General features: G+C 40.4%; 2 protein-coding genes and 1 non-coding gene across 3 annotated transcripts in view; all 3 read right to left on the bottom strand.

Annotated features, from left to right (window-relative positions):
* The window catches only part of pcnt (pericentrin), a 34440-nt gene extending 25530 nt beyond the window's left edge, over window positions 1–8910 (bottom strand). The window contains 11 exon segments of the mRNA XM_063909181.1: window positions 238–456; window positions 536–952; window positions 1178–1571; window positions 1914–2267; window positions 2854–3026; window positions 3029–3727; window positions 3854–4003; window positions 4756–4899; window positions 5331–5507; window positions 7724–7753; window positions 8746–8910. Coding sequence (XP_063765251.1) covers window positions 238–456; window positions 536–952; window positions 1178–1571; window positions 1914–2267; window positions 2854–3026; window positions 3029–3727; window positions 3854–4003; window positions 4756–4899; window positions 5331–5507; window positions 7724–7753; window positions 8746–8793 — 2805 coding nt within the window. The 5' untranslated portion in view covers window positions 8794–8910.
* A 1263-nt stretch (window positions 8911–10173) lies between these two features.
* On the bottom strand, window positions 10174–10246 carry trnak-uuu (transfer RNA lysine (anticodon UUU)). The gene has a single exon. It is a non-coding gene; the product is annotated as a tRNA-Lys (tRNA).
* A 1185-nt stretch (window positions 10247–11431) lies between these two features.
* atg9a (ATG9 autophagy related 9 homolog A (S. cerevisiae)) lies at window positions 11432–20566 on the bottom strand. The gene is made up of 20 exons (XM_063909215.1): window positions 20398–20566; window positions 20064–20119; window positions 18942–19093; window positions 18780–18823; window positions 18569–18633; window positions 18310–18459; window positions 17751–17892; window positions 17520–17660; window positions 17282–17402; window positions 16944–17119; window positions 16727–16849; window positions 16462–16649; window positions 15631–15784; window positions 14955–15134; window positions 14378–14590; window positions 14039–14271; window positions 13555–13672; window positions 13147–13423; window positions 12287–12435; window positions 11432–12190 (listed from the first exon to the last, which is right to left on the bottom strand). The coding sequence occupies exons 3-20, from the start codon at window positions 19042–19044 to the stop codon at window positions 12182–12184; spliced, it is 2586 nt and encodes an 861-aa protein (XP_063765285.1). The 5' UTR covers window positions 19045–19093; window positions 20064–20119; window positions 20398–20566; the 3' UTR covers window positions 11432–12181.
* Window positions 20567–27374: the final 6808 nt, after the last annotated feature.

Here is a 27374-nt window from a genome sequence, read left to right as displayed (position 1 = left end):
TATTTTTTCTTGAAAAGTAAAAGTAAGAATGGCGTGCCAGTTTTTTTGCAATATCCTGCTTTAAATCAAAATGTACGTCATACACAATTAAAAACCTTAAGTGAAGCAATCATTGGGTGGCAAGAGAAACAAATACGGGTTCCTTGGAGTTCAAATTTGGAAAAAAAAACACAAAGAAAATCATCATAAATCTGTCAAATGTATGGCCTTTGAAGCGTATGAAGTTTGTGAATCCACCTCTTGTTGGTGTCTCTCCATCAGGTGCTGTATCTCCTCTTGGTGAGTCGTCTTGAGCCTTTCGGTCGCCTCCTTAACAACCAACAGCTGCTTCTCCAGGAGAGCCTTCACCTCCTCCTCCCTCTCCCTCCTCTGCTCCTCCAGGTCATGCCTCACATCAAGGAGCTCTTTCTCCTTCTCCTGTCTCTCTTCCTCCCACTTCTCCTTCCCTTCAGACAACTGTACAAATTACCATGTTAATACAGTAGCAGTAGTAATTCAAACAGAGCAAAATAACCGCCATCACATCTTATCTCACCTCCACATCCTTAGCTTTTAGCAGGCTCTCAAACTGTTCCAGTTCCTCCTCTAAGACTTGTTCCATTTTCTTAATCTGGTCCTCCATCGCCTCCTCTTTCCTCCTGTGCTCCTCTCTCTCCTGCGCTGTCTGGGCTTGGGCCTCCTCCAGGTTGGCCAGGTTTTGATTCAAACAGAAGATCTGAGACTCCAATTCACTCTTCTCTTTTTCAGCACTGTCCAGACTGTCAAGGCTCTTCTCCAGCTCTCCCTGCAGTCTGTCCACTTCTGTTTGGACTTTTACAACCTGAGCACGAGTAGCTTCGAGCTCCTTTAGTGTTTCGTCCACCTCCGTAGTCCTTTGACCTAGGAGGGCAGCTGTGGCTTTATGTGTAGTTTTCATCTCTTCTAGCTGCAACAGGAGGTGTTCACATTGAGCCTTGGTAAAAGGAAGAAAGGGGGAATATTTTATGAATAATACACCTTTTTTCTTACTTGAACGCTTTGAAGCCTTTAAAAAGAGACCCATTACTGCTGTTGAATGGGAGTATTTCTAGCCATCTAAATGGAAATGAGTAATAAAAGAAAAAAACTGCAAGCAGTGACTAACATGTTTATCTTCCTATTAAGCTGTTAACAAAAAAACACTTATCACCCGATGTACCTGCAGTGTCTGCAGCTGCTTGTCATCTCTGAGCTCGGGGCTTTGTTCGGCAGAGATTGCCGGCTGCTTTATCTCCTGCTGAGACAACACCACCAGCTCCTGCTGGTTTTGATGAGACAGGAGAGCAGCCTGCTTATTTTTCAGCTCCCCAACCAGCTTATCGTCCTCCTCTGATGGAGTTGTAGCAGGAGCCAGCAGGGAGGTTTCAGCAGCTTCTCTTCCCATCAACAATACTGCATTTTCTCTTTCTTTCATTAAGGCACTGAGTTTGTTTTTCAGGTTGTCTTGTTCATGAGCTTTCAAGTTCATCTCCTCCTCTACGATCCTCTTCTGCTCCTTCTCCTCTTCTAGTTCCCAGAGAGCCTGCCTGAGCTCTTCTGTTACCTGGGCCCACCTGAAGATACAAACATTTAAAACAAAGTTAATTCAAATGGCAGAACTGCCTCTTGTCAATTTTCGTGAAGAACTATTCCATTCATATTTGTTTATTAATAGTAGATGCGTTTAAGGAAATCTACTTTAATCCCAACACTTTAAGATAATATTCCTAATAAAAGTCAAAAGGGAGAGCCCTTGTGTAAAGCAGCGGCAATTGAATTGGACACAAATGTTAATTTTTTTCTATATAAAAATAGTTTTTAGGGGATGAACAGGCAAACTTTAAGTGTGTGCACTTTATACAAAGTCATTTATTGGGATAAAACCATTACCCACATGCCCTTTTTAACTTCATTACCTGCTCCTGGCCTCCTCCAGCTCTTCAGCACTGTTGATGACCTCCTCCCTCAACACATTCAAGTCCCGGTCCTTGAGGAGCAGTTCCTCGCGGAGCTCCCCACACTGCTGATTCAGCAGCTCTTTCTCCAGGTCGGTCTGCTCAAACTGCTGCTCAGACAGTTTACTCTCCTCCAGCTCGTCGGGCGTGGAGTTGAAAAGCCACTCAGATGGAGACGGAGGATTGGAATTATCAGGGACAGGAGGAGAAAACTGTGGGGTCGAGGTGTTATGGCGGTTATCGTCTTCTTCAAGGAAACGGTTTGATATTGACAACAGAGGCTCATCTCCCAACACCTCACTGTTGAGCTCAAAACTGAGGAGACAAATGCAAAAAAAAACAGACAACATTTATTGTACATCCCACTTGGAATACGGTAAAACCTTTATGCTGTCTCAACTGCCAAAACTTCTCCAAACACTAACAGGATTAATCGCATAATCAAAGAGTGTCCACAAAATGCCTATTAAACCATCTCTACATTGGCATCTACGATTTTAGTATTGATCATCAATAAAAGGGTTATTATTAAAGCGTGGGTTGGCCCTGGTTACATCACTGACTTACTGAACCCTTATGAGATTGTCCTGCAGAGGTCTGTTAGTAATTCATAGCTCAAGGCTAAGAAGTCTTTGCAGTCGGGAACGACATACTGGAGGAGATGAGCCAGAGTAGCTCTGTTTTATGAGTTTGCACTTTTTTTGAATAATCTTTCTAAAAATGACTTTCTCTTGGGTTTGTACTGGATATTTTTTTCTTGCTTGTTAGGATAACTGTATCCATACCTTTCTGTTTTATCTGTTTCTTTATGACTTTGTGAGGCACTTTGTATTGTTGAGTATTAACTGTACATCATTTAGGTTAGTATTAGTAAGAATCGAAAACAAAGCAGATCTCTAACCTGTATTCTGCAGAGACGTCCAGCTGACCGCGCTCCAAGCTTTCATTGGCCACTGAAGAGTGTGTGTGTGCAGGGGGAGCTGAGGACATGTAGCGCTCCATCAAAATATCCACGGATACATTCATGCTGTTCTCAACAGGTCCGGTTTCCAGATCAGCTTCATCTATATTAACCTTTCATCAAAACTAAAACCAGCTTTTGCTTTGTTCTGTCGATTCTTAGAAGCCTTGAGTCCCATGACTTCTTCCTCTCTGAACTTCAGTTCTTTCTCCCTCTCCTCCAGCAGCTGCCTGACTCCCTCCACCTCCTCCCTGTGCTCCTCTTTGAGCCTCAGGATCTCCTCCTCCTGTCTCTGGAGCTGAAGAGTGGAGCTGGCCACCTCCTCACTAAGTCCCCTCTCTGCATCTGCTTCCTCCTGAAGCCTGTTCCTCAGCTCCAGCACCTCCTTGTTCAGCTTCTCCTTCTCCTCCTTGTACTGCTGCAGCTCAAGGCACTGGGTTTGGACTATGTTAAAGTGCATTTGGAGGTCTTGCAGCTGCTCCTCCTTTTCCCTTTGAACCTCATCCCTGCTTTTCTTCTCCTTCTCCAGTAAAGAAAGCACATGTTGGTGTTTCTCCATCTCCACTGCTAGCTCAGCGTATATGCGTTGGCTGTTCTTCCGTTCTTCTTCCAACTCTGCCCTCAGTTTTTGCAGAGCAGTGTCAGTCTCAGTGCTGGAGCCTTCAACACCTGATATTGTCCCAGGAGCTGCACTCCCTGATGGTGCCTCCTTATGATTGAGGTCTGCATCCTGGGAGGACCGGCCATGCTGTTGTCGAGTGTTGAGGACTTCAGCCCCTGACTGACTTTTGATGCGCAGAAACTCTACACTCGTCTGTGTGAAAGACAATCCAGAAAATGTGCATGTTCAGTTGCTGTGCATACGACTAGAGAAGTGGGTATTTTTAGGCAACAATAATCCTGGAGTGATGCTGCAGATTTAGCTTCGAGTGGCGCTTACCTGCTGGAGCTGTCTCTGCAGCCCCTGGATCTGTCCAGCTAGCGTCTGCGCCTCCAGCTGTACCTGGTCTCTGCTGGCGAGGGCCTCCTGCAGGTTGGAGCTGAGCCGGGCAATTATTTCATTACGCTTCTCCACAGCCTCCTGTAGCTGCTGCAAGTGGATTCCCAAAAAATAGTGTATGGTTTTGACAAGGGCAGATATATGCACACATTAATACATAAAACATATGTTAGAAAATAAGAATATTTTGTTTATTGCAAAGAATCTAAAAAACAGAATATATCTTGCATTGAAAAATAAAAAAGGACAAGAGTTTATGAACTGAATGCAACATGTAGGGCGCATCGTGAGGCTATTGGCAAGTCAATTTGAGGTCTTGAATTCCCTTACCATTACAGAATATTTCTAAAAACAAACAGTTTAAACTCAATGCTCTCCACATGAACAGAGCTGTGTCTTCAGATCAGGGCCGCCAAGCAGCCATGCATAGAGCAGACAGTTACATTCCCCATGGCTTCGTGATGACACAGAAAACAACTACACAAACACACACACCACAACTAAAAACTAGACTCTCATTTTCTTATGGGTCAACAAAGCATGAAGACTAATGACTCCTTATGAACAAACACATCTATACAACACTGCGACACAGCAAACAGGAGCATTGATTTATAGAACAGCTTCAGAGCTCTGTTTCCAATGTGTGAATTCAGAGCCTGGGATTATAACGCAGTGTTTATTCATGACATTAAACCCTTCTTCCCTTTTCCTTGTCATATCAAATCATACTTAAGCCCAGCTTTAAAAACAAGAAGACATAAAAATAAAAGGAACTACTTAGAAGACAAGAAAGTAGTGCACAACCAGATCAATAACTGTCTATCATGGACTGCGTATACCTTGAGCTGCTCTTTGCCGGTGAGTGCTATCAGCTCCTCTTCTTTAATGTCTTCCACAGGGGACGGGCTTTGCTCCAGGGCGGGGGGCTGATCCTTCTGTGGTTGGTTCTTCTGAACCTTTGATTTCTCCGGCTTCTGGGGTTCCTAAAAGGTTAAAATATTATCAAATCGAGGCTTATTTCTTTTCACTGTTCCCAATAATATTATGACAAAAAATGTCTGTGCATTCCATGTGTGTACTCTAGTGTTGTTGCAGAAGTTTCCCTATAAAAAAAAGGCAGTACATAGTGCAACACAGTTAATCCTGACCAGGTTGCTATGACAACTTGCCCTACAGGCAATGTAATGGTTAGTGACCCATTTCTCTAATTTATGTTTACAGAGCAGGGGGCACAAACCACTTGTTTAAGCAGATGGTGAGCTAACACATTTAGACAAATACTCCAGGTACTGTGACCCGTTCAAATATTGTGATGAAACTCACTAGCTGTTTTGATTCAACACACATCAGATGTCTTAAGTTTCCTCTGTAACTATATTAATGACTTATAATCCCTCTGCGATCAGTGGCGTACCTCATGGCTGGTCTTCTTGTTCAGCTCTGTGTCATTGGCTGAGGGAAGAGCTGCGTCTACGGGTCGGCCTTGCGTCGCTCCGTCATTCTGCGGGACAGCCTGGCCCTTCCTCTTCTGCGTCTTTTTCGACGTCCCCTCACTGTCGCCTTTCGCCCGCTTCTGTCGGAAGCTAGCAAGCTGCGCAGGAAGGACAGCGAGAGGTAGACGGACACATAGGTCAGGACCACTGAGCACCACCACACTATCAGCATGGTGATGCTCAGGGGTCAACGGTGAGAGAGAACTGGAGTCCAGATTTATCTCCTCAGTTGAAAAAGTTATCTGAAACTATAACAGAGTAGGTAATGAATACAAGTTGTTGATAGTCCCCGTTGTAGGAAAGAAAGTACATGGGCAGCCCTTATTTTGATGAGTCAGAGTTGTGCAGCAAAAAAAAAAAGACAGTGCCCACGAAAGCAAGAAGAAATCCCAAACTCACAACCAAAATAGGCTACACCATAGGCTGACGAAGTTTCCAAGTTTAAACTGAGGTGACGATGCTAAATATTCCCAAATCTCCAGAGCTTTATAAACCCCATGAGAAGTGCAGATTTTAGTGACACACATTGGACAATCTTTCAGCAGACCAGAAACAGCTCGAGTTAAAAAGAAAGAAAAAGGACTCATCCATCCCAGCATTTTCAGCATGTAGGATCAGAAACAGGGAAACTGCTACAGAGAAGCTTTTTTTAAAGAACAACAACATCCTCTTTGGAGTCACTAGAGGACTTAAAAATAAGAATTAAAAAAATCAAGATCCTGAGAAGTTCATTCCCAGTGAAAAACATCGGAACCAATCAAGCCACGATGTTCAGCTTGAAATCCAGGGGGGATGATTTGGTACAAATGTACCTCAGGCCGTCTCTCTGTGCAACACACTCCTCTTTTTAATCATTGTCTTTTTTTCTCTCCCCCTCTCTCTGCCGGTCTCTCTTCTTTAAGCAGCTTAAATCAGATTACAGCAGTCCACATTCTGACAGAGACCCTCATGAATCCCTCCATAAATAACTGACAGTCAATCATCAGCTTCCTTCCTTGCTGTTGGTCAGACCTGTCAGTTCTTCCTCATCAGGCAGCTGGTCAGCTCCCCTGTCCAGATGTAGATCTTGCAGTCTGTAGGCAACAGCACACCGTGCAGAAGCCTTTCATCCTAAAACTCCCTGCCACATCCGACGTACAGTGCAGAGACATCCACAAACTCAGGGAAGGGGAAGGCATGTGTTCACGCTAAGGGTGGAGACTGGGAGATGCATTCACATGGAGAGGAGGAGACAGAGCTCTGTATGAGGCGGGCAGCATCAGAGCATGCTCAATTTGATTTGAGATTGTACAGCACTGGGAGAGGTACTTGTTGTTTTGTGCAATGAGACACATGAATGTGCATAACAACATTGTGAATGCATGTGCACCACTGTTCATTCTGATCACATGCTACATGCGTTATAAAATGAAATTGTAGATTTGCTCTGAACTAATTTTTAGTGCTTTTCGATACAATCAAAGCTATATCATTTTCCTTTTTTGACTCTTAAAGACAAAACAATCATTTCTTCAACCTCACTTCAATCCCTTCTGACTTCCCAGCATCCATCTGCTTTTAAACTCATCCTAACTGAAAACACCACCCTTTGTGTCCTTCCATCACACTGCTCACCTCCTCCTCCTTCCATAACACACATCACATCTCACAGAAACATATTAGCCAGATGAGCGGTGTTTTGCCCAAGGCCGCTTCCACATTACCAAGAGTCTGACTAACTGGCTGGATGGAGCTTCCTGTGGCCACATCTAATGTTGTTGGACTGATGAAAGCGACTATTGTATCTAAACAATGACAACACCAAGGCGCCTCACAGGATTAGATTTGTTTGTATTTGTCTTTATACATACTTGCCATGCTTTAATTGTGGCAACAACAAAAAAACAGAGCTTTTTGATGCACCAAATACAGTAAAGGCAACTGCCAGCAGTGCATTACCATAGCAACACCATTGATGTGAGAAGAAAGTGCAACATGTTGGACCTTGTCAAATCTCATGGGCTCACTGCACCACCTGATGGCCTGTAACCAGCATGGCAGTGTGTGCAAGGTGCGTGACTACATTCAATTAATAATGCAAAAAAGATTTCCTTCACAGTTTGATCATCTGTGTTGCAAGTAATTCAACTGAACACTGATTCTGAAAAGCTGAGAGCAATCATAACACGGTGCAGAAAAACAGAAGAAAGCCCTGATTGCCCACCAAAAAATACACAAAGCAAGAAGACAGAGACCGCAAAGAAATAATATCCACAAACCCACAATACCATGACAAAGTCTCAGGTCTTTGCCAGTCACCAGTTTCTTTACTTACCGACTGGCTTCTAGGCATGTTGGAGGATTTCTGTCATAGAGAATATTAGTTGTTGAGTTATTCCATAGGTATCATGCATCATACTAATGTGCCACCAGCTTATTTTTGAATGATTTATACTATGAGCTGAGTTTGAACTACAACATCTAAGAAATACACTTCATTTAGCTACTCTGAACAGGTGACCTACTTATAAATCCCATTTTAAACAATAATTGACCTAGTTCAGTTGTTGATACAGGATAGACCATTCTTTATTATTGACCCTGAACTAATATGGCCTTCTATTGAGGTACTACACATACTTGCTTTTTCCATTCAGAAACGCCACAGTAGCATTTTTAGCCTGGTGAAAAAAATGCCATAAGGTAAACAATATTTTACGACCTAACTCCTTGTAAGTTTCAAGTCGTTTGTAAGTTTCACAACTTTATACTATTAATAAATGTTTTATAATTGTTTTAATATAAAAGGTTAAAGATATGTTCGCTGTTGAAATAGGTGCTTGTAAAATAAATATTTTACCCAATCGCAACACTAGCTCAAAAAGTTTAACTAGCTATGTGCACGAGAAATCCAGAAAACATGGGATGCACCTGCTCTGTGTCTTGACACAGCTCAAATTCAACAATAAAAAAAACATTTTTCTCATAGGTAAGAAACAACAGTCTATATTTTTTCTAAATACTTGTATATTTCGGTCTATGCTGAACCCCAAGTGTTAACGAAGTGCTTCAAATCATCAGCCAGAAGTTACTCCGTAAGTGTTATTGTTGTCGTTAGCCTTGTGCAAACTCAGCTAACGATCCACCCGCGGCAAATGCGCGGCAAATGAATAAAGTCACGGACTCCAGTAATAACACAAACAAATTAAATGTGTGAAAAACACACAAAACGTACGAATATGTGAAAGTGGGTGCAATGATTGCAGTGGACAAACGCAACACAATGACAAAAGAGTTGGCTAGCGTCAACTGCTAGCCTTCAGTATTAGCGTGCGTTAAAAAAAAAGAGCAACAAACCTTGGCTCTTCCAGCTTCTAATTTCCTCTGCCTTTCATCGTCATCCATTTCTTGGGTTGGATCAAATCATTAGAAGTGTAGGACATGTGTCCTAATTCAACTTAAAAGCACACCAGACCTTCACTTCTAGCATAAGTTAGCTAAAACTAAATCTTTGAGCTTCCTTTGAGACACAACTGTCAACAGATAATATTCAATATGGCCGCCAAGTCTTTGCAACTCCGCCCTTAACGAGTTTCCCCTGAATAAACAGACCAATCATATCATTACGTTTAACGTCTTCAGCCAATGGGGTTTGTGCTGCTCCAGCATGTCTTGTACATCATTCAAAAGCTAGAGACCAGTTGACCAATGAAATGGCAGTGTCTGGTAGCCATCTTAGATTGACGGCTCTTGAAACCAATCAGAAAGTCAACTATAAAACATACCTTCGCTCACTTTTTAAAAAATGTATAAGGAGTTTCTATGGAGACGAAACGTATGTCAACTGCGCTGTGGTTGCTGTAAAGTTTGCCTTACAAAACAGGGTACTTATGACCATGATTTATTAGGTTAATGTAACTATGACAAATTAAATCTTGTGTGTTTATGTGCAGGTCATCTATATTTAAACAAAGAGAGACTGAATCCCATATGGGTAACGTTGCCTGGCCTACAGTCAGGTATTGAACATCTGACTCCCTCTTCTGTTTCTCAGCATAGATGTTGTTATGCAGGCCAGTGCCAGCAGTAAACGGGTGTGTCCCATGGCAACCGCTGTTTAGAATGTCTTCCTGACTCAAACAAACAAGTAAACACAAAAGTCTGTTTATTCCAACAAACACAAAATATGATATTCTAATAGTTTGTGTCATATTTTTAGCATGGGCTTTTCTGTGGTTAATTAAACTTCAACATTCAAAATTAAACTGCTGGAGAAGGTAGGTAGGTGAGATGCTAGTCTATAATTTGGGGAAAGATATTTCTCCAATTTACTTTGGTAACTTAGCATTCTTATGTTAAACAGTTCAACATTTTTGTTGCTTATTTTTTCTTCTTTTTAGTGTAATAGGCATACCCCTCTTACTCCACTATCGAAGTAAAGCCCTGACTGCATTGTCACACATATGAAAGCAAAGAAAAACCAAAAACTATACTCAAAATAATACATTAACCGATTCTCTATGATGCCCTTTAATTCATCAATAGGCGTTTTTTTTATTTTAGATCTCTCAATAGGTTATGTAATGGCCAAGGTGTATTGTAGGAAAAAGCAGTTTTCCCCAAAGGGAGAGACCACTTGGCTGGTAGGAGTAGCCATACTACCATAGACAGAGTAGGTCATGAAAGCTGGAAGTTCAAACGTTTAGTATTGGTTCAAAGATGTATGCAATTGCATTGTACCTGCATGGAAACATATTTAGCTGAGACGAAAGCGAAAAGAACAACCGCCCGAACAGGGACTTGAACCCTGGACCCTCAGATTAAAAGTCTGATGCTCTACCGACTGAGCTATCCGGGCTCTGCTGACCAGTAAAGCTCGACGCAAAAAAGAAAAGCAAGAAGGAATTAAACAAAGTAAGGACGAATGAATCAACTTCGCTTGAATTTTCATACATTATCGTAACACTTACAACAATTTACAACGTAACAGTTATTTCTTCGTCAAAGATAAAGATAAAAGCTTTGATAGCAGCTACCTATTAGAAAGCTAGTTAGCCGTATGCTAATTTGGGCTACGCTAACTCAGCCTTATTGACTCCATTTACCTAACTTAACGTTACGGTCATGCGTGTTAACTATCCGTATATTTTTCTATCGGCAGTAGTTTTTTAGTCAGTCCAAACAAAAAAAAAACGGTGCTTTTTTTCTCTTCTTTAATGGATTACTTTACATATTTACAAATGATATTTTACAGGATTTATAAAACAAAACCTCCAAAAGACGCTCCCTTTTATCTTGAAAGTGAAGCACTGTACAATTTACCATATTATCAGTGTTAACAATATGACAGTGCTTTTTAAAATTCCCATCCAAGTGCACAACAGTAAACTTAACCTTTACTCACAACAGTTAATCATCATGGCACATCCCTTTTATAAATAAACTATTTCAAAATGTATATAAGAAAGATACCCATCGATCAACCCCAGTTAAGTGACACCCTCTGTATTAACGGATAATTAAAGTGCATACTTCTTTGCTTAAAGAATTGTGGCTTAATGACAGCAGTACATGGGAAAGTCATGCTGAGATTAAGCTGGATATGGAGATGCTTATGGGACAGTATTGTTATTGTGGAATGAGACGCAATTCTTTAGAACAATGTGATAGCTGATGGTCATGCACTTGTGCTCAAGGGTTTTTTGTATGGCACATACCTTAATGTTACATGCTTAAAACAGCCTTTCCCTTCCCTTTCCCCAGAAATGTCCAAGGGATGAATAAAGTATATCTTCTTCTTCTTGTCTGCTGTGCCCATTCGCATGACTTTTGAAAATAATAAATCCTAAAAAAATAAAAACCTAGGTTGAATCTGATTAAAATGTGCTTGCATACAGCATGTCTGGTTAAACCCAAAATGTTGGCCTTATAATTGTGTACATTTGATTAATTTAACATTCTAAAAGAGTCCTGTAAAATAACATTTAAAGTATTTACACAGTCCATGTGTGCATGCTGGAAAATACCAGGCTACACTGTACAATTATCTTTTAAACAATAATTTATATGTGCAAACTGAGCCAGACTCTGAACATTTAAAAAATATATACATTGTGTTACTCAACACATGCATAAAGAAATACAAAATATGGAGTAAAATGTTATTTAAAACTGGCATGTCATTTTGATAGTATTTGAGGCCTTCATGTGTTTTGTGAAGAGGCAGAATGTGAGTTGAAATACAGAGCACAGGGTAGGATACAGAGCCTACTACTACTGGTACACCACAGTAAGATACACACAATGAAAGGTATTGTGTTAGAAGCATCTTTCTGAACATGTTCTTTTCAAAAGGGGGAAACAATACAGATAGCACAATTAAGATTATTGTGATCACATTGTGAGCAAGTTGTTACCTATCTTTCTACAGCAATATTAGCGGCATAGTGCAGAGAACAAAGTGTTTTTCTGTTAACATCATCTGAGCACCACATGCACTTCCATTATATTTTGACATTATAAAAGAGCAAGGCGTAATCTGACGGCATCGATGGCTATTATAAATAGATTGATCCTGTAGGTCCTTTTCTGATACACACAATCAGATATATACCCTGTTTGCGTGTGGTAAGTGTTTGTAGATATCATCATGGTACACTGCACTGACACATATACATCTTCACGTGTGTCAGATCAGATGGTTAATCCTGGTGAAAAGGTTTGTTTGAAGACGAGGATGTGTATTTGGACCTCTATGACGGATGGGGCACTGATACCTTTCCACATAGCTTGGTTATGTAACCTAAAGTGAGAGAAAGGGAACAAAATGTACCATTTACTTGTTAGCACACACAGGCAAAAATAACCCCACCATTCCAATCACACAAAATCAAGTCACCTTGTGTATGTGAGGAGGCATATCGTCCTCTGAGCCCTCCTCTGGTAGTGGCTCAGGATGTCGCGGTGCTGCCTGACCCTCCTCTGCCCACCCTCCCATGGGCACACCACGGGCTGACCTCACTACTCTCCCCCCTGCAACAGAAGAGTCTGGAAAAAAAGATGAGTTTAGGAAGTGCCAGTAATTACCCTGATTGATATATCACCTGTACAGTAAAGATGCAATGATTAGACAATCAATAGAACATTTATTGGCTATAACTATTTTGATGCCAAACATTCGCTGGTTTCACTCTTCTTCAGTGTGAGAATTTGAAGATTTTATTTCAAATACATGATAATACACTCAATAATAGCTTTGTTGTACAAAACATACAGTTCGAAGATGTAACCTTTGGCTCTGGAAAATTACACAGGGCATCTTTCATTATTTTCTGAAATTTGATTGACAAAATATTTATTTGAGATAATATAAGAAAGATTAATCCATGATGAAAGAACATTTTAAGTTGCAGCTACTGTGCTGTAAACTGTTCTCATTTATTAAAACACAAAATGAAATGATATAGTTCTTATTGTAAGTCAGTGTGACATGAAATAAGAAAGACATTTAGTAAATATTCAAAGTCAGAAACTCAACTTTACACTTGAGAATGTTTTCAAAACCCTGTAAATGTATTTGTTTAGTCAACTTGTTGTAAATGATGAGTTACAGACTCTTTAGAATAGTGTGATGGTCATGCACCTATGCTTGAGGACTTTTTAAATAAACAGTAGTCATGACAGCAATAATATTAAAGAGTGATAATGTAGCAAAATAATATAATTCAAATGCACATGAGGTGAAACACGGAGAGGTACCTGCTGTAGGTCTACTAAAGGGCCGCTGGCTGCTGCTGCTGTGTGATGATGCAGCTCCCTCCTGGCCTCGGGTGGTACTGACGATTGCTGAAGCTGAAGTAGGAATGGCACTGGGACTGGGAACTGTGGTAGGGAAAGTGTGTGAGCGAGGGAAGTGTCTGGAGTGAGGGTTGGGTTCACTCCTCACTTCATCTGGGATGCTATCACTGCTTTCGTCACTTTCCTGCCTGTGCCATGTGTGACGGGACAGCTCGCCACGGGACTGCTGCTTGTGAAGCTACAGGGAGATAAAAAAGATAGCTGTAAAGCCCTTTAGCAACCAGGAATATTCCCAAGGAGATTCAGTGAACAAGAGACTTGAAACAAAACAGCAGAGATCTATTCTCACACCTGCTCACACACAATTACCTCATGCATGTAGAGTGCATGGATGCTCATCTCAGTTGAGGCGTACTCTGACAGGACCAAACTGGTGAGCTGACCTTCCCATGCACTGCTGCCTGAGCTCACAGTCCAGGCATCCGTCCTACAGAAAGAGAATACAAAAGTGAAGACAATTAGATCCCACATTGGAAACAATAGCGAAATAAAGACGAGGAAAATAGCAGAGAATATCAGATATAAATGAAGGTTTGAACTTAATATTCCCTGCTTTTTTATGTAGTCTTATGTCAAATGTTCTTGTCATTTGTATTCATATTTAATCCCAACCATTCTGTTGTAAGTACAGTTATATTCAAATCTGATTATTTTGAAATCTCAGTCTATCTACTTCACCGAAATATCACTGTTTTTAAGCCCCGTTGTCACAGTAAACTTCAACTTAACTGTAAAAAAATTAAGCTTGAAAAAGTGTTGAGTTAGGGCACAATTCAAAATGAAAGGTTCCTACCCAGAGCCGGCCATTCCTTTGCTAATGGTTGAAGTGTGACCAGAAGGCCTGTGAGCTGCACTCAAGCTTCCCCTCAGCTGAAGGCTGCTGCTGATCGGGGAAAGGGAGCGTAAGGCAGATGCCCCGTTGCCTAAGCCAGCTGCTGCATGATTGGTCAAAGAGCCATCTGCGCTGAAATGAACGGAGTTTAGTGTAGACGGACCCCCCAAGAAGTTTGCAATGAGGCTCCTCGGCTGCAGGCGAGAGAAGAGAGTAAATCAGTTTTTACTTCTGACCATTTGATCACATCTAATTTATGACAACTGATATTTGAGCATGAATTTCCGTGTACCACTGTACCTCAGACTCAGACAGTGAGAGCGGATGTGTATCTGAAGGACCTCCTGTGGCTTCTCTGTGAACTCGCTCTTTCAGCTGGCTGATGAAGTGTGTTGTCTCCTGCGAAGGCTGCCACTGAGGGTTTGTGATGGCAAAGTGCATCAGAGACAACTCTGTCTTCCCGTCTTCCGCCTGCTGGTAGATAGATGCCTCTGTCTTCCCCTCAGACATCCACTACAGGAGGAGAGACAATCAACACACAGGTGTTCACACTGACGGTTTTATTCACTCATCTTTTAATCTAATGTCACATGTCGCAAAGTCTTTAAGGTATTTTGAAATGTATTTACTTTGTCAGTTTTGTCGACATAAAATAAAATTACCATGTCTTTAAGGAGCACTGAGCCCCAAGGGAATGCAGATACATGATAGATGTTTTTATTTTGCACTTACATCTACCCAAATTACTGAGGGACATGTATTAATGGTGCTCAAATTGCTGCTAGACATCCCTGTTAATAAGGTGTGTTGAACGTTAGGAATGAAGCTTTGAAGTATTTAGTACAGCCCTGAAGCCCCTAATGTTGCAGTCCCTTACCGCAGGGTGTCCATGCTGCCTGATGTCCATCTGGGCGAAGGAGCACGTGTCTCCTACCCCAATAACTTCCACAGTGAAGTTCCTGAAGAAATCAATGATCTCCAGAGACTTCCTCCTCAGACAGAAGATCAGGATAATGGGAGTTACCACTGGACTTATCAGCTCCTCCAGAATAAACACCTGGAAGATAACATAGAAAAGGTTCACCCTGCACATTCGGTTGTAAAAGGCAAAGCTGAAAGTCTCATTCATAAATTGAAAATGGCATAATCGTTGTGAATGAAATCTAGAACAATTCTTGTTACTTTGGGATTAAATATTCACAGAACACATGCTGGGAGTGGAGTGTAAACCCCTCCCTTAACAAAGATCAACAAGGTGCCTCTCAGCAGGGCACTATTCCTTTTGTGAATCGTCTTAAAAGCCAACAGCATACTGTAAATATATCTTTGGTTTTAGAAGTCTATCTGAGATAATAAAGCAAAAAAGGGAATGGGGGTAAAGCTTGGAAATCAAAGAAAATAAGCTGTGTATAGTCAGATAAAAATCTCTAGAAAAATATGGTTAAAAATCATTATTATTTAAGTTCTTACACGTCAAAGAGAGAAGTGAATTCCCTTGTGATTATTCTGATCATTGATCTTTATTCCCAGTAGGCTACAGAGTTCATACTCACTGCTTTGTACTGGAAGAGCTGGGAGAACTGGTCTCGAGTCTCATATCTATGTGCATTGCCCTGCCAGTGGTCAGGCATGTAGTGGATATGAGCCAGGATAACCCTCAACAGCTGCTCAGGACAAAACACCATGTGCTTATCTGGGATAAATGATCTGAAGAGACAGAGAGAAAGAAAAGGTGGGAAATAACTACATCTTAAAACTTAACAGGATCAAATTCAAATGGAAAATGCAACTAATCTGAGGAAATTTGCTTGATATGTAAGTGTAATAACCATCTTAATAAGGATCACACATTAATATTTGTAAATGCCTTGGACGGTTGAATGGAAGAGATAAAGGTATATTAATAGGACTGCCTTATTCCTCAGAGTCCAATTCATGGAACATTTCTCACATATCTAAGTATTTCAATTTAGAGCTATTAACAGACTTCAGATAGTCGAGAGCTACTTAAGGAAGGAAACCCTCTCATACTCATCGGTATACCTCTGAATAATCTACAGAGGAGCGTTAAAGGGATTCCGGCTCTTGGCAGCTTTTAAAGGGCAACAAAGATTGGCTCAGGCCTAACATTCTACATAAATTAAGATTTGTGTCTTATTAAATATTGGTTTGCCGTGTAATGACAGATGTAATAATCTCTAGACCCCTTAATGATCTAGATCTTTTAGCTGTAAACTGCTTCAGGCTGCACTATATTCTTCAGCACCTACTGTCCCTTCACGTTAAGCCACGATAGAAATAAGCCTCTTGTGCTTTGTTTTGCTTATCATTTCATGATTCATTTGTGTGATTAGAAAATGCTTTAGTTAAATAAGCTCCTCTACCTGCAGACTGTGATACACACTCCAAGCAGTGTGATGGATGAGAGAACATGCTCCACTGCCAGAACGTCCTCGTCATAGATAGTCAGTGCAATAAGGACAGCCAGAAGAGACCCGGCAAAAAACGCCACATTTTTAGCAACCACCGTCAGCAGCGGCGAGAGGAAACAGTTCATATACTTGGAGGCAGCCTAAAAGAAGCAACATAAGAGTTATAAAACTAGGTTTCAGTGTAAAAAAGCATTAGGGGGTTAGTTAGTGCACTGACTTTGTAGCCTTTGCTGAGACGGGACATGAGCTCATGGTCCAACTCATTAAAGTGCCGCAAGTAACATCGACCATACAGAGACCAGCATCTCGCTCCCAGAGAACCAGGCTCTCGCTTGATCACCTAGCCACACAAACACACAGCAAACTATTGTTTAGATCACTGGACAACAAAGCAAAATGTATGAAGTTTGTGTGTATGCATGTGAACTAGTTACCTCTGTGTAACTAAAGAAGGCGTAGAGAATCTGCCACACCAGAATAACTGGACACAGCAGCAGATTGGCAATCCCAATCCACAGGATACGGGATGCTAGCCTGTCTGCCAGCTCAAGTCGGTTACCTCCTCTCTTGTACTCTGCTTTCAGGCTCCACTCATTCTCAAACAGAGAACCTGCAGATAAAAAAAACAAAGCAGGTATAAGATGACTCCTTTGTAATTCTAAACCGTGACTTATAGGCAAATATATGAGTGAATGCATGCAAATGGTTCATTTCACCTGAATATGACACCATAGAAACACAGGTATCACATAGATCGCATTCATGGACGTACCTGGCCCCCAGAAGAAAATGAGCTCAAAGTTGTATTTGAGACCGCGGGTGTAGAAAACAGACTCCCCAAGAGCAGGAAGTCGAAATCGTACAGGAAGGAGTGATTTATTCACCATGGCAACCTTGAGAGTTAAAGGAAGGAAGTTTTGGTTTGAGAACACACAGCTTTTTGTATCATTAAAAGTAGCAGATCAGCAATTAAACAGGGTTTTTTAACATTTCATCACATATGTCCCAACCATGTAGTTTTTGAAGCGGAGGATGCGGTGGTAGATGTCAAGCTCTGTTAGTTCTTTTTTATGAATGCAGATCTGGTGCTCCTTCTGGATCTCCACTATCCTGGCCTGAACCTCCTGCCATGTTGCATAAGGGAGTTCTGACTGAAAAGAAAATACACAGTGAATGTTACTTTCTATGCAATTAGTATAACTCTTACTAAATGTGTACAAACAAATATTTTTCTGTCTCACCATGGTCATTTTGAGGGCGTTGATGTAGAAGGATCGGATCTCCCAGTAACAACAGACGTTGTAGAGGAATTTCACCAGGCGGTGAAGCCAAAACACTCCAGAGATTGTCAGCACAAAGATCACAAATGCATTGTCTCGGATACTGCGGAATAAAATATTGACTTAAATTCAAATATGTACGTATGTATTTAGCTGCTTTAGGACCTTCAGACATTTTTAATTGCATTGTCATATTGATTATTTTTAAAATAGCAAAAATAAACATCGCTATAGCTATGAAATAAGACGCCGCATGATTTTCAAATCAAACATTACATGTCAGACCTTGAATTTTTATCTGGGTATACTACGTAGTAAGGAATGTTCAGACAGAAACCAGTTCCACGTGATAATTGACACCACATACTAATAAAGTCAGTGTATATATTAGTTTGATTGCTCTGTTTCGGAATTCTGAACAAGCATCACTTATCTTCAGCTACACACTCGCAATGAAATTACATTTGCCGCTTATTTGCAAAGAAAAGGGTTTATTAACGAAATGCAGCGTCACACTCACCGGGCACTGCAAACATCCACTGGGAGGAAGGCATCAGGCAAAGTGACTTTAGATGAATCAGTGTGATTTACGAACTTGTTGGCAAAGAGTATGTCATAGTCCACACAGTTAGCTAGGAACACTGTGAAGCCAATCACAAACAGCAACTGACTGCATGGAGGGAGAAAGAAGGGGGAGAAAAAGGGCACATCAAGCTCTACCATAAACAAACCTCTTCTGGTCTGTCAAACATATTATATCTGATGGAGAAGATACATACACCAACTCAAAGATTTCTCCCAACAGCATACAGGTGAATCCATTCTTCTGGTGCAGATTATAGACGTAATGGAGGTTAAGGAATATTGTGCATGCCTCTGAGATTAGCAATCCTATTTATGATATAAAATACTCACTGTGCAAGACCAAAGAAGCATAATACAGTTATCAGGGACATTAGGAACACATGCCAAAAACATGTAAAAGGATATTCTTTGGAAAAACAGGTCCAGGTTTTCTATGTGATGCCAATGTGCTGCAAAAGAATCATCACTCATTAGTAATGGTGTTGTTTTGAGGCATCACAGTGAGTGTAAGAGAGGAGGGGTGTTTATGTGTGGGAAAAGTTTATGATTTGTGTGTGCATGTCATACATTTGGCTCCTTCAGGCACATGCATCAGCAGGTTCTCCTCTCCGGGGGGAGAGTCGCTGTAGGACGCCTCCAGGCGCTGGTACTCTGTGTCAAAGTGCGCCATAGTGACAGCAGTTTCAGTCTCACCAAGTAGCTGAGCCCCCCGCTACAGACTGGAGCACAGAGAACGGGAGGGAAAGAAAGTGAAAGGCAAGATGTTTCAAGATATAAAATGAGTTATAACAAGGAGGAAGAGATCACAATAAAAGAGTTATACAAGGAGAAAGGTTTACACATCATATCTTGGTTAATGATCAACTCATTTTACACAATTACACCCTGTATTATGGAAAATGTGTTAAACAGACCAAAGCTTCCATTGAGGCTTTACCCGGAACATAAGACTTGATTCTGGATGGATTTAGTCATTATGGATTATTAATCCTTTCCAATATTTGTTTTGCCTGATGTTTTATTTAAAAGCTCGGGTTAAGCAACCCTGGAGCTGTATTCATGCTGTACAAGACTGGCTAAAGGGCAGTCTCTTCAAAAATACATAAAAACAGACAAAACATTTGAAAATGTACCACAAAAGTATAGTCAAGTGTGTTTGTAAGCAATGGTCCTGTAGTAATTCAGTGGCAAGTAACAAATACAAATAAAGTTTTGGTATAGCCACTTTATGTTTCACTTGCCTTGGACTGAAGACCAAAACTAAACTGCTAACCAAACTAAACTAAAGCCGTGACAGCAAAATCTAAAAGCTATAATACCACCAGGAGTTTCCAAAGAGACTGTGCAGATTAATATTGCACTGAATCAAGACAATGATAACATGGCTTGGAGAACAAACCACATATTTGATACAATGATGACATAATAAGGGATTGAAGTATTCAAGTACAACGAAAATGACCTGAATAGAGACTAAATATTGCTCAGGACGAAAATCCTGTTATCAAACTGTGAAAACAAAATCTTACAGTTTAAATGTCAGTGATTACACCACACATCAGGGACCAACCTTAAATATGCAGTTAACACTTGAGATCTGGTTTAATGTATTTATGGATGACGTCTTACACATACCATCTCAAAACAGAGCTATTGTGTGGTTATTATCAAGTACAGAGATCTTCTTACCTCCATTGCAGTACAGTACGTCCTATCCGGTGTTGGTGTTTAATCAACATTACCAGCTGTAAAAATAAATACAAATACTTTCTTGTCAGTCTTATCCAGGACTATAACAGACTCTCGGAAGGGGCTATATGCCTTATTACTATTAAAAGGCAAAATATAACGAAGCACAGATGACAGAAATAGCTGATGTTTAGTGGCGGTTTTATCATGGAGTAGTAGTGGCAACACATAAAAGATAGAAGCTAACACAGGAGATTCAGGTGTTGTTGTTGTCGTGGTTTGACAGCACGGGCCTGGCTCCCTCCCAAAAATAATAAATATATGCCTCCCTTACCGATGGGATCTTCCTCCTCCGCTGTGCCAAGTTAAAATACTCAACTCCAAGGTGTTTTTTTCTTTTGAATCTAATGCTAGTCTAGTTTTCGTTTTCTGTTTGCTGCGTCTTGAAGTCAAACACGAACCAGTTTCATTTTCCAAACAGCTAGCACTGTGGCGTCTGTCACGGCTGACGGACAGGGACATTACCCAATTCGAGTGAGAGTTCCCAAACAGAATGAAGAACAGCCAATCAGGGGCGGTTAGAGGCGGGCCCTACGGAATAAATTGTGTGCATATGAGACGTCAGTAACACGCCCTGCATGATCCTCCATGACAGGCTCTTCATTTGCTGTGGTTTGGCTTATCAAATGGTCATTTACTACCACCGTCTGGTCAATTTCAGTAGCACTACTGGGTACTGTCAAACTGTAAATAGAGTGATGCTGCTACATGTAGATTCTACGCACAAGTTACAACTGCATTTCATGGTGCAACCCTGTGTTGCAGAATGACAGTACGTGATCCTTCAACCTAAATAGAAATACTTTATTGTTATTTAACACTAGGGGTGCAATTACTGTAAAAGGCAGAGGAAAAACAGCACAAAAAACAACAACTTCAGCACACCAACATCCACAGCTAATATAAACTAATAAGGAACCCTTAAAAATAGTGTATTGTTAATTATTGCACCGAAATAAATGTAATTATTGCACATGATCCAATCGGTTTGCAGTTTAGATATTGTCAAATTTACTGTGCAGTGTGTACTATAATTTGGAAATGATACTTACTTCTGCTTAATGAAAAATAATTATCTCCTAAAGCAGTTATTTGCCTGTATGTCATATTTTGATCAGCATACAGTAGATGGGGTGGTGGAGCTGAATATATAGCATCAAGGTGATCTTTGCAAAGCCAAACTCACCTTCTGTTGCTCTCTGCTGATGAATATTCATATGTGATTGCCTCTGGAGTGACAGCTGGGCTTTTGTTCACTGTGTCATTGTGTTAGTTACAATGTTAACACCAATCACTGTGTGTGTGTGTGTGTGTGTGTGTGTGTGTGTGTGTGTGTGTGTGTGTGTGTGTGTGTGTGTGTGTGTGTGTGTGTGTGTGTGTGTGTGTGTGTGTGTGTGTGTGTGTGTGTGTGTGTGTGTGTGTAATAATAACAGTAGTGATTGTATCATTAACCAATCTTCAACACAACAGGAAGACAAAACAAATATACTCAAACAAAAACGCACATATGCACAAACTTAAGTCATTAATGATTGTGATCTGACAGCTGGACAGTTCTCTGTTCTCCCCCTTTTTGTAGACCTGTGCATTTTATTTCCCCATAATGTTTCCCCAGTTTTTTTTGTTTGTGTATATGTATGAGCACAGATTTAGAAAAAGGGGCTGGGGCGTCTTGAGTCAGGGGGGAGTCTATGTAATCCATTTATGATAAAGTGATTTAGGTAATTTATTCGGTCCTCTTTAGGATTAGGCTTCGTTCAGTTTAATCCATTTAAAAAAGTCTGTTACAATAAAGCTCAGTAGCTAATATTGACCAAACTGAGATATAAGAGCAATGAAATATGACAAAATAAAACAGTGTCTTTGATCAATCTTCCGCTATTGTTGGACCGTGCTTGAACTGTTTTATTTCATTTTATTACCTTTAGTTTTCTTGATGTTTCTACAAGAAAACATATACGGTGTCCCAGCTGATCTAAAGTTAGGATAACGTTTACAGTCTTATTTTATTTTTTTTGCCCTTTTCCAACATAATGATTGTGAAAATACAAAATTATTAAATTAAATGTCAATTAACTGTTTAGTTCTTCATTGTAACACTGAATAACTACTCCTCGTGTTGTATGATATTATTCTGGAATATTGTGTTTATACGTGTGTGTAAGCATGATAGCGCTCTGCTGCAGGCTATAGCTGACTGATTAAATTACCCCACTGTCTGTTGGGAATTAGGGGGGTTGCACTGGGCTTATTTGGTCCGAAGACGTGCTGTCATGGGTGGTGCTGGGATAGCTGTGTGGGGGTGCTGGGGAGGGGGCAGGGAAAAGGGAATCAGGATGAAGTCATCCCTCTAGTCTAGAGCAACTTAATTGGATCAAGCTTCTTCCTTTATGTGAATCCATGTAAACCCACACAGCAGGTATGAAATCTACACATGCATAAGTACGCCGGATGCAACTTGAGACTCCTTAAAATAAATCATCTTCTCCCTATTTGTCACACTTCCTGAAGTGCTTGAATAATATATAATAGTACACATTCTTCATCTATTGCCCTTATGATTTGAATTATTACATATATTGTGAATCACGATTCAGTTAAAATATGGCAAATAAAAGCCAAGGCATTTAATAATACAGAGGTAATGAGTCTCCCGGACCCATCATCGTTTAGGAAATATGAAACGATATGACAGTGTATATGCTATTTCCAAGCCATCTGTTGACTTTCTTTCAGGAAATAAATACTAATGGAGATGTATCCCCACATTACCCAACCTTTGTGGTCCCATATTTCCCCTGACAGATGTTTTGTACACACACACACACACACACACACACACACACACACACACACACACACACACACACACACACACACACACACACACACACACACACACACACACACACACACACACACATTTAGACGTTCCAAAATGTGATTTCATTTCAACAGAGGAACATTAACTGTGTCGCGTGAGTCATACAGATCAGGTGACATCATATGTCCTTCTATAAGAGTGTGTATGGGGGGGCAAGCATCAGACATGAATGCATGAATCATTGTGTTGTTCAGTATATTTGTCCACAGGGAGTGAACTCTGACACCACACTGCATAGATTGTTTATCAGAAAGACCACTGCTGCTCAGCATCTTTATATTCCTTTATTCCAATTTCTCTCTATTTCACATTTGTTATACTTTTGGTATTCCTCTTATGTATCGAAAAATCATTAATGTTGGATGTCCAGACATGCAAATGTCCTTCAGACTTGCTCACTAGACAGAAAGGTTAATTGTCAATATCGGCAGTGTAGTAAATAATCAATACAGAGGCAACGATATATGGAAGGATGGTGGCAAGTGAGGATAAATAGAAACTGGAGTTAGATGCAAAAACCTCCTCTTTTTGTTGTGTTAATCTCCTCATATGACTGTCCGCAAGAGCGCAAACATATTTACCTAACTGAATAACTGTTCATTTAGGGAGAAGAGTAATGACTTCAGTCCTCATTTTGATTTTCGTGGATGTTATTGCCCAAGCATTTTGCAAAAGTGTTTGTGTTTTAATATTTAGTTTCAATGTTGAGTGTCTTGATGGGTTTCTGAGCGACTGTTGCGGAAGCCCACTCTCCCTGCATACGTTTAATATTCAGTAATTCAAAGTAAATTAAATCACAGAGCCTAAGTAACCTCATCATCTCAATATTACATTTCCTCAAGAGGGAGTGTGAGACTTTCTCATTGTGAACCACATAAACCATAATGTAGATTGATTAATACAAGGTGTTAATAAAGCAGCTGCAGTTATGTAGTAACATAGTGTGTCTTGTAGTGCCAGAAGAGTGGTTTTTTTTGAAGTATTGTAGATGAGAAATAGAGATTAAATTATAATAATAATCTACATTTTAGAAACATCTTTGTGAAGTTTATTCCGTGGCATTACATTGCACAAAACAATGCATCTTTGTTTCTCTGGGGCCATTTGAAAAGCCAAAAGAGAGTGTGTTGAGTACCACATTTAGCCTCAAGGCTTTACTTTGGATTGCCCCATTTCACCAGTTAACCAGCACATAGTAAGGTTGATAATCAATCAGGACACACTGAGTTTCACTGCATCCCTTTGATTCAGCATGTCCTCTCAGACAGCCATAAACAGATGAGTCTGCAGGGACACCCACGGGTCACAGAAGAGGGGCGACTGAAAGAGAATGAGGTTAATAAATGAAGAGAGATTTATGGACGCTCCGGTGGTAAAACTGATCGGCTGTGACATTGTGAGTGATGCTTATTAATGCATGCAACATATGACATGCACACAGATGCACACACCAGTTACCAGACACATTTGCTGAATGATATGCTTGTGGTTAATATGTAAGTGTCGCCATATACGGAGAGACAGATCCACCATCCAGCTTTGAGCTCTTCAGTAATCAGTCTGCATTTTCACTCAGAGAACCAGAGCACCTATTGATGATCTGTCCACAACACACACTTCTCTCTGATTTACAGCCCACACACATTTTCAGTGTAACAGTAATAGGAGAAGGAGACATCAAGGAGAAAGAGAGAGGGAGTGCTGTAGTCAGATGAGTAAGCAGAGTTCTTCTCCTGACTCGCAGGGAACAAAATCTATCCCACAATTCACTGCTGAGGGTCACTCAGTCCTTGTGTTGTCATGGTAATAACAATTTAATAGCCCAGACTTTTTCATGTCTGTGTATTTCAATGCATGTGTGTGTTCCTGCATGCTGGATGAGTCGGATCAATGGCTTTTAGGCATGTAATCACAGACAGCACCAACCCCCCTCTGCATTTCCACTCCAGGGACTTTTTGTACAAATTTGTGGCTGTTACATTTGGTTGCTATTGACTTTCATGCAGACCGAGATCAAAAATATCTTGGAAGCATGTGTTTCATACATCCTGTTGGGAGGGGTCAACTGCAAACAAAATTAAGTGTAGGCAACATTTGTTTACAAAGATATGCAGATGTATTATTGGCAGTGTCACTTAACACTATACTTCAGCTACAAACAACAACTTTCATAATCTATTAATCTAATGGTTTTTTTATTAAACATTCTTTAGTCTACAAAACGTCAGGAAATAGAAAAAATGTATATCACAGGACTCAATCTAGAGTCTTGCTTTTCCAAACAGTCAGACATCCAATTTGAAATGTACAACTAAAGCACTGTTTTATAACCTGATACTGTATTTGAAACCCGATCGCTTGATAAATAACTTCATTGATTAAATGACTATTAAAATAATCGGCTTATTGACAATCAAACAACCATTTTAGCTCTACTTAACACCGAAAGATTCCTGTATTGTGCTGCCCTCATTTCTTTTAATCAAATGCTCAAAATAAATACAGTTAAGCTGTAATTTGGCTCCAGATTTTGGTGCATTTGTGATTTTCTTGTATATCATAAATGGTTTCTACAGTACTTTCTAGACTATCAAACATATCCAATACAGGGAGAACAGGAATCCATTTTTCTCACAAAATGGCCAATTATGTAAGTGTCTTCAGCGTGGGGCTTCATTAACATTTAAAAGAAACACTTCTGAGAAAACAATAGAGATAATTAGACAGTCCATTATGATGTGTAAGTGCTGCGGCAGGCCACTTAATGGTTCTGACATTGCTGTAACCTCCATAAATCCTGTGTCTGAAACTGCTTCTGGTTTCAATAAAGCATCAATAATAGATTTTAACGCAAGTGACTGACAGTGAAAATCAAATATGTAAGTAATGTTTTGATCATTTCAGATCAATCACTGTGTGTCACTGTGAAAATGTTTACAAAATGACTAAGAGATCTTGGTCACCAACAGAATGGGGGTTTGGTTCGAGGTTCTGATTATTGAACATTTACCGGTGTCTGTTTACACAATACTCCTTCAGCTGAGGTCCAGACATTTTTTGCTAACAGTTAGGTGTGAGCGTGAGTGAATGGTGATGTTTTCACGCTCTGTGCTGCTGCAGGCTAACCACACAAGTTCTTCCATAAAGAAATACTTCCCAAAAGTAATGATGAATGTTTTCAATTCTTGAAGAACATTCCTTGTTTCCTCCATCCCACCATGGTGAATGAAGAAAAAATAAAGAATAGACATAAACTAAAGTAAATAGTGGCTTCATAAAACAAAAGCTTAACTATATCAAAACATACATTAAGTTACGAAGTCTAGTTCAAACCTCTTTGATCCAGTGGTTTTCTCATCGCATCTTGAACGCATGTATTTTTGTTGAGTAACTGATAAATACATGTTAACTTTTACATCATTTGTGTGGACGTGGGGTAATCCTCCAAAGCTATTTCATATTGAAGATTATAAAGCATTGGTCTCATTTCCTGACTGTATTTGCATACGGCCACACGGACACACACTTCTTACATAAGGTACGGGGGCCTGTGGTCGGGGCTATCTTTTGAACTGTCTCCCTGATGAAGATGGAGGGCACAGTTGAATAATACTTCCAGGCTTGCATACAGGAGGCCCCCTCTATACCTCCAGGGCTCCAGAGGGAATAGGCTGAGCTTCACAATACTTTACCCCAAAGAGGCCTCCCTCCAGTGGGCTCCTGATGACTGCACCTGGCCCCGCAGCTTGGTCTTCTGAATTTGAAAATAAAACCACACACGGTCCACATCACGTAACCCAGCTGGTTATCCATTTCTACCTCATTCATACAAACTGGTGTCTCTGGGGACAATGTGTGTTATTCTTCTTGGTGTAGGGGTGTTTTTCCCCTGCTGTCCTGGTACTGTGTGCACATGTGTGTGTATTGTGAGATATCATTTTTCACCCAACAGGGGTTTTGACTAACCCTGTAACCAAGTGTCCTCCTCCTCCTAGATAACCCCTCCTACTAAAGGTAGGCCTTTTATGAAAGATCATAGAGAAATAATAGCTATACCCCTTTCACTCTTTCACTCTTTGTGGGATTTTCGATACATATTAAAGTGAATTCGGCTGACAGCTCTTGCCTCATGGCTAATTTAGACATCATCTCAGCCAGTGAAACCGTCATTTCTTCGTCGGTGTTGTTACATATTCATGTCCACTCAAGCCAACTTGTCAAAATATGTAATTATATCTGACAACAATCATCTCTACTGCATATTGTTAATGCAAATTAGGCACATACATAGGAGTAATAATAGCTGTATCACACTTTTATTGTACATTTATAAAGGTCTTTGAGTTGTAACAAATGGATTTGTTTAT

This window comes from Eleginops maclovinus, chromosome 19, assembly GCF_036324505.1.
Source record: "Eleginops maclovinus isolate JMC-PN-2008 ecotype Puerto Natales chromosome 19, JC_Emac_rtc_rv5, whole genome shotgun sequence".
Classification (NCBI taxonomy): Eukaryota; Metazoa; Chordata; class Actinopteri; order Perciformes; family Eleginopidae; genus Eleginops; species Eleginops maclovinus.
The sequence above is the reverse complement of the archived record's forward strand: the minus strand, read 5'-3'. Positions and strand labels throughout refer to the sequence as shown.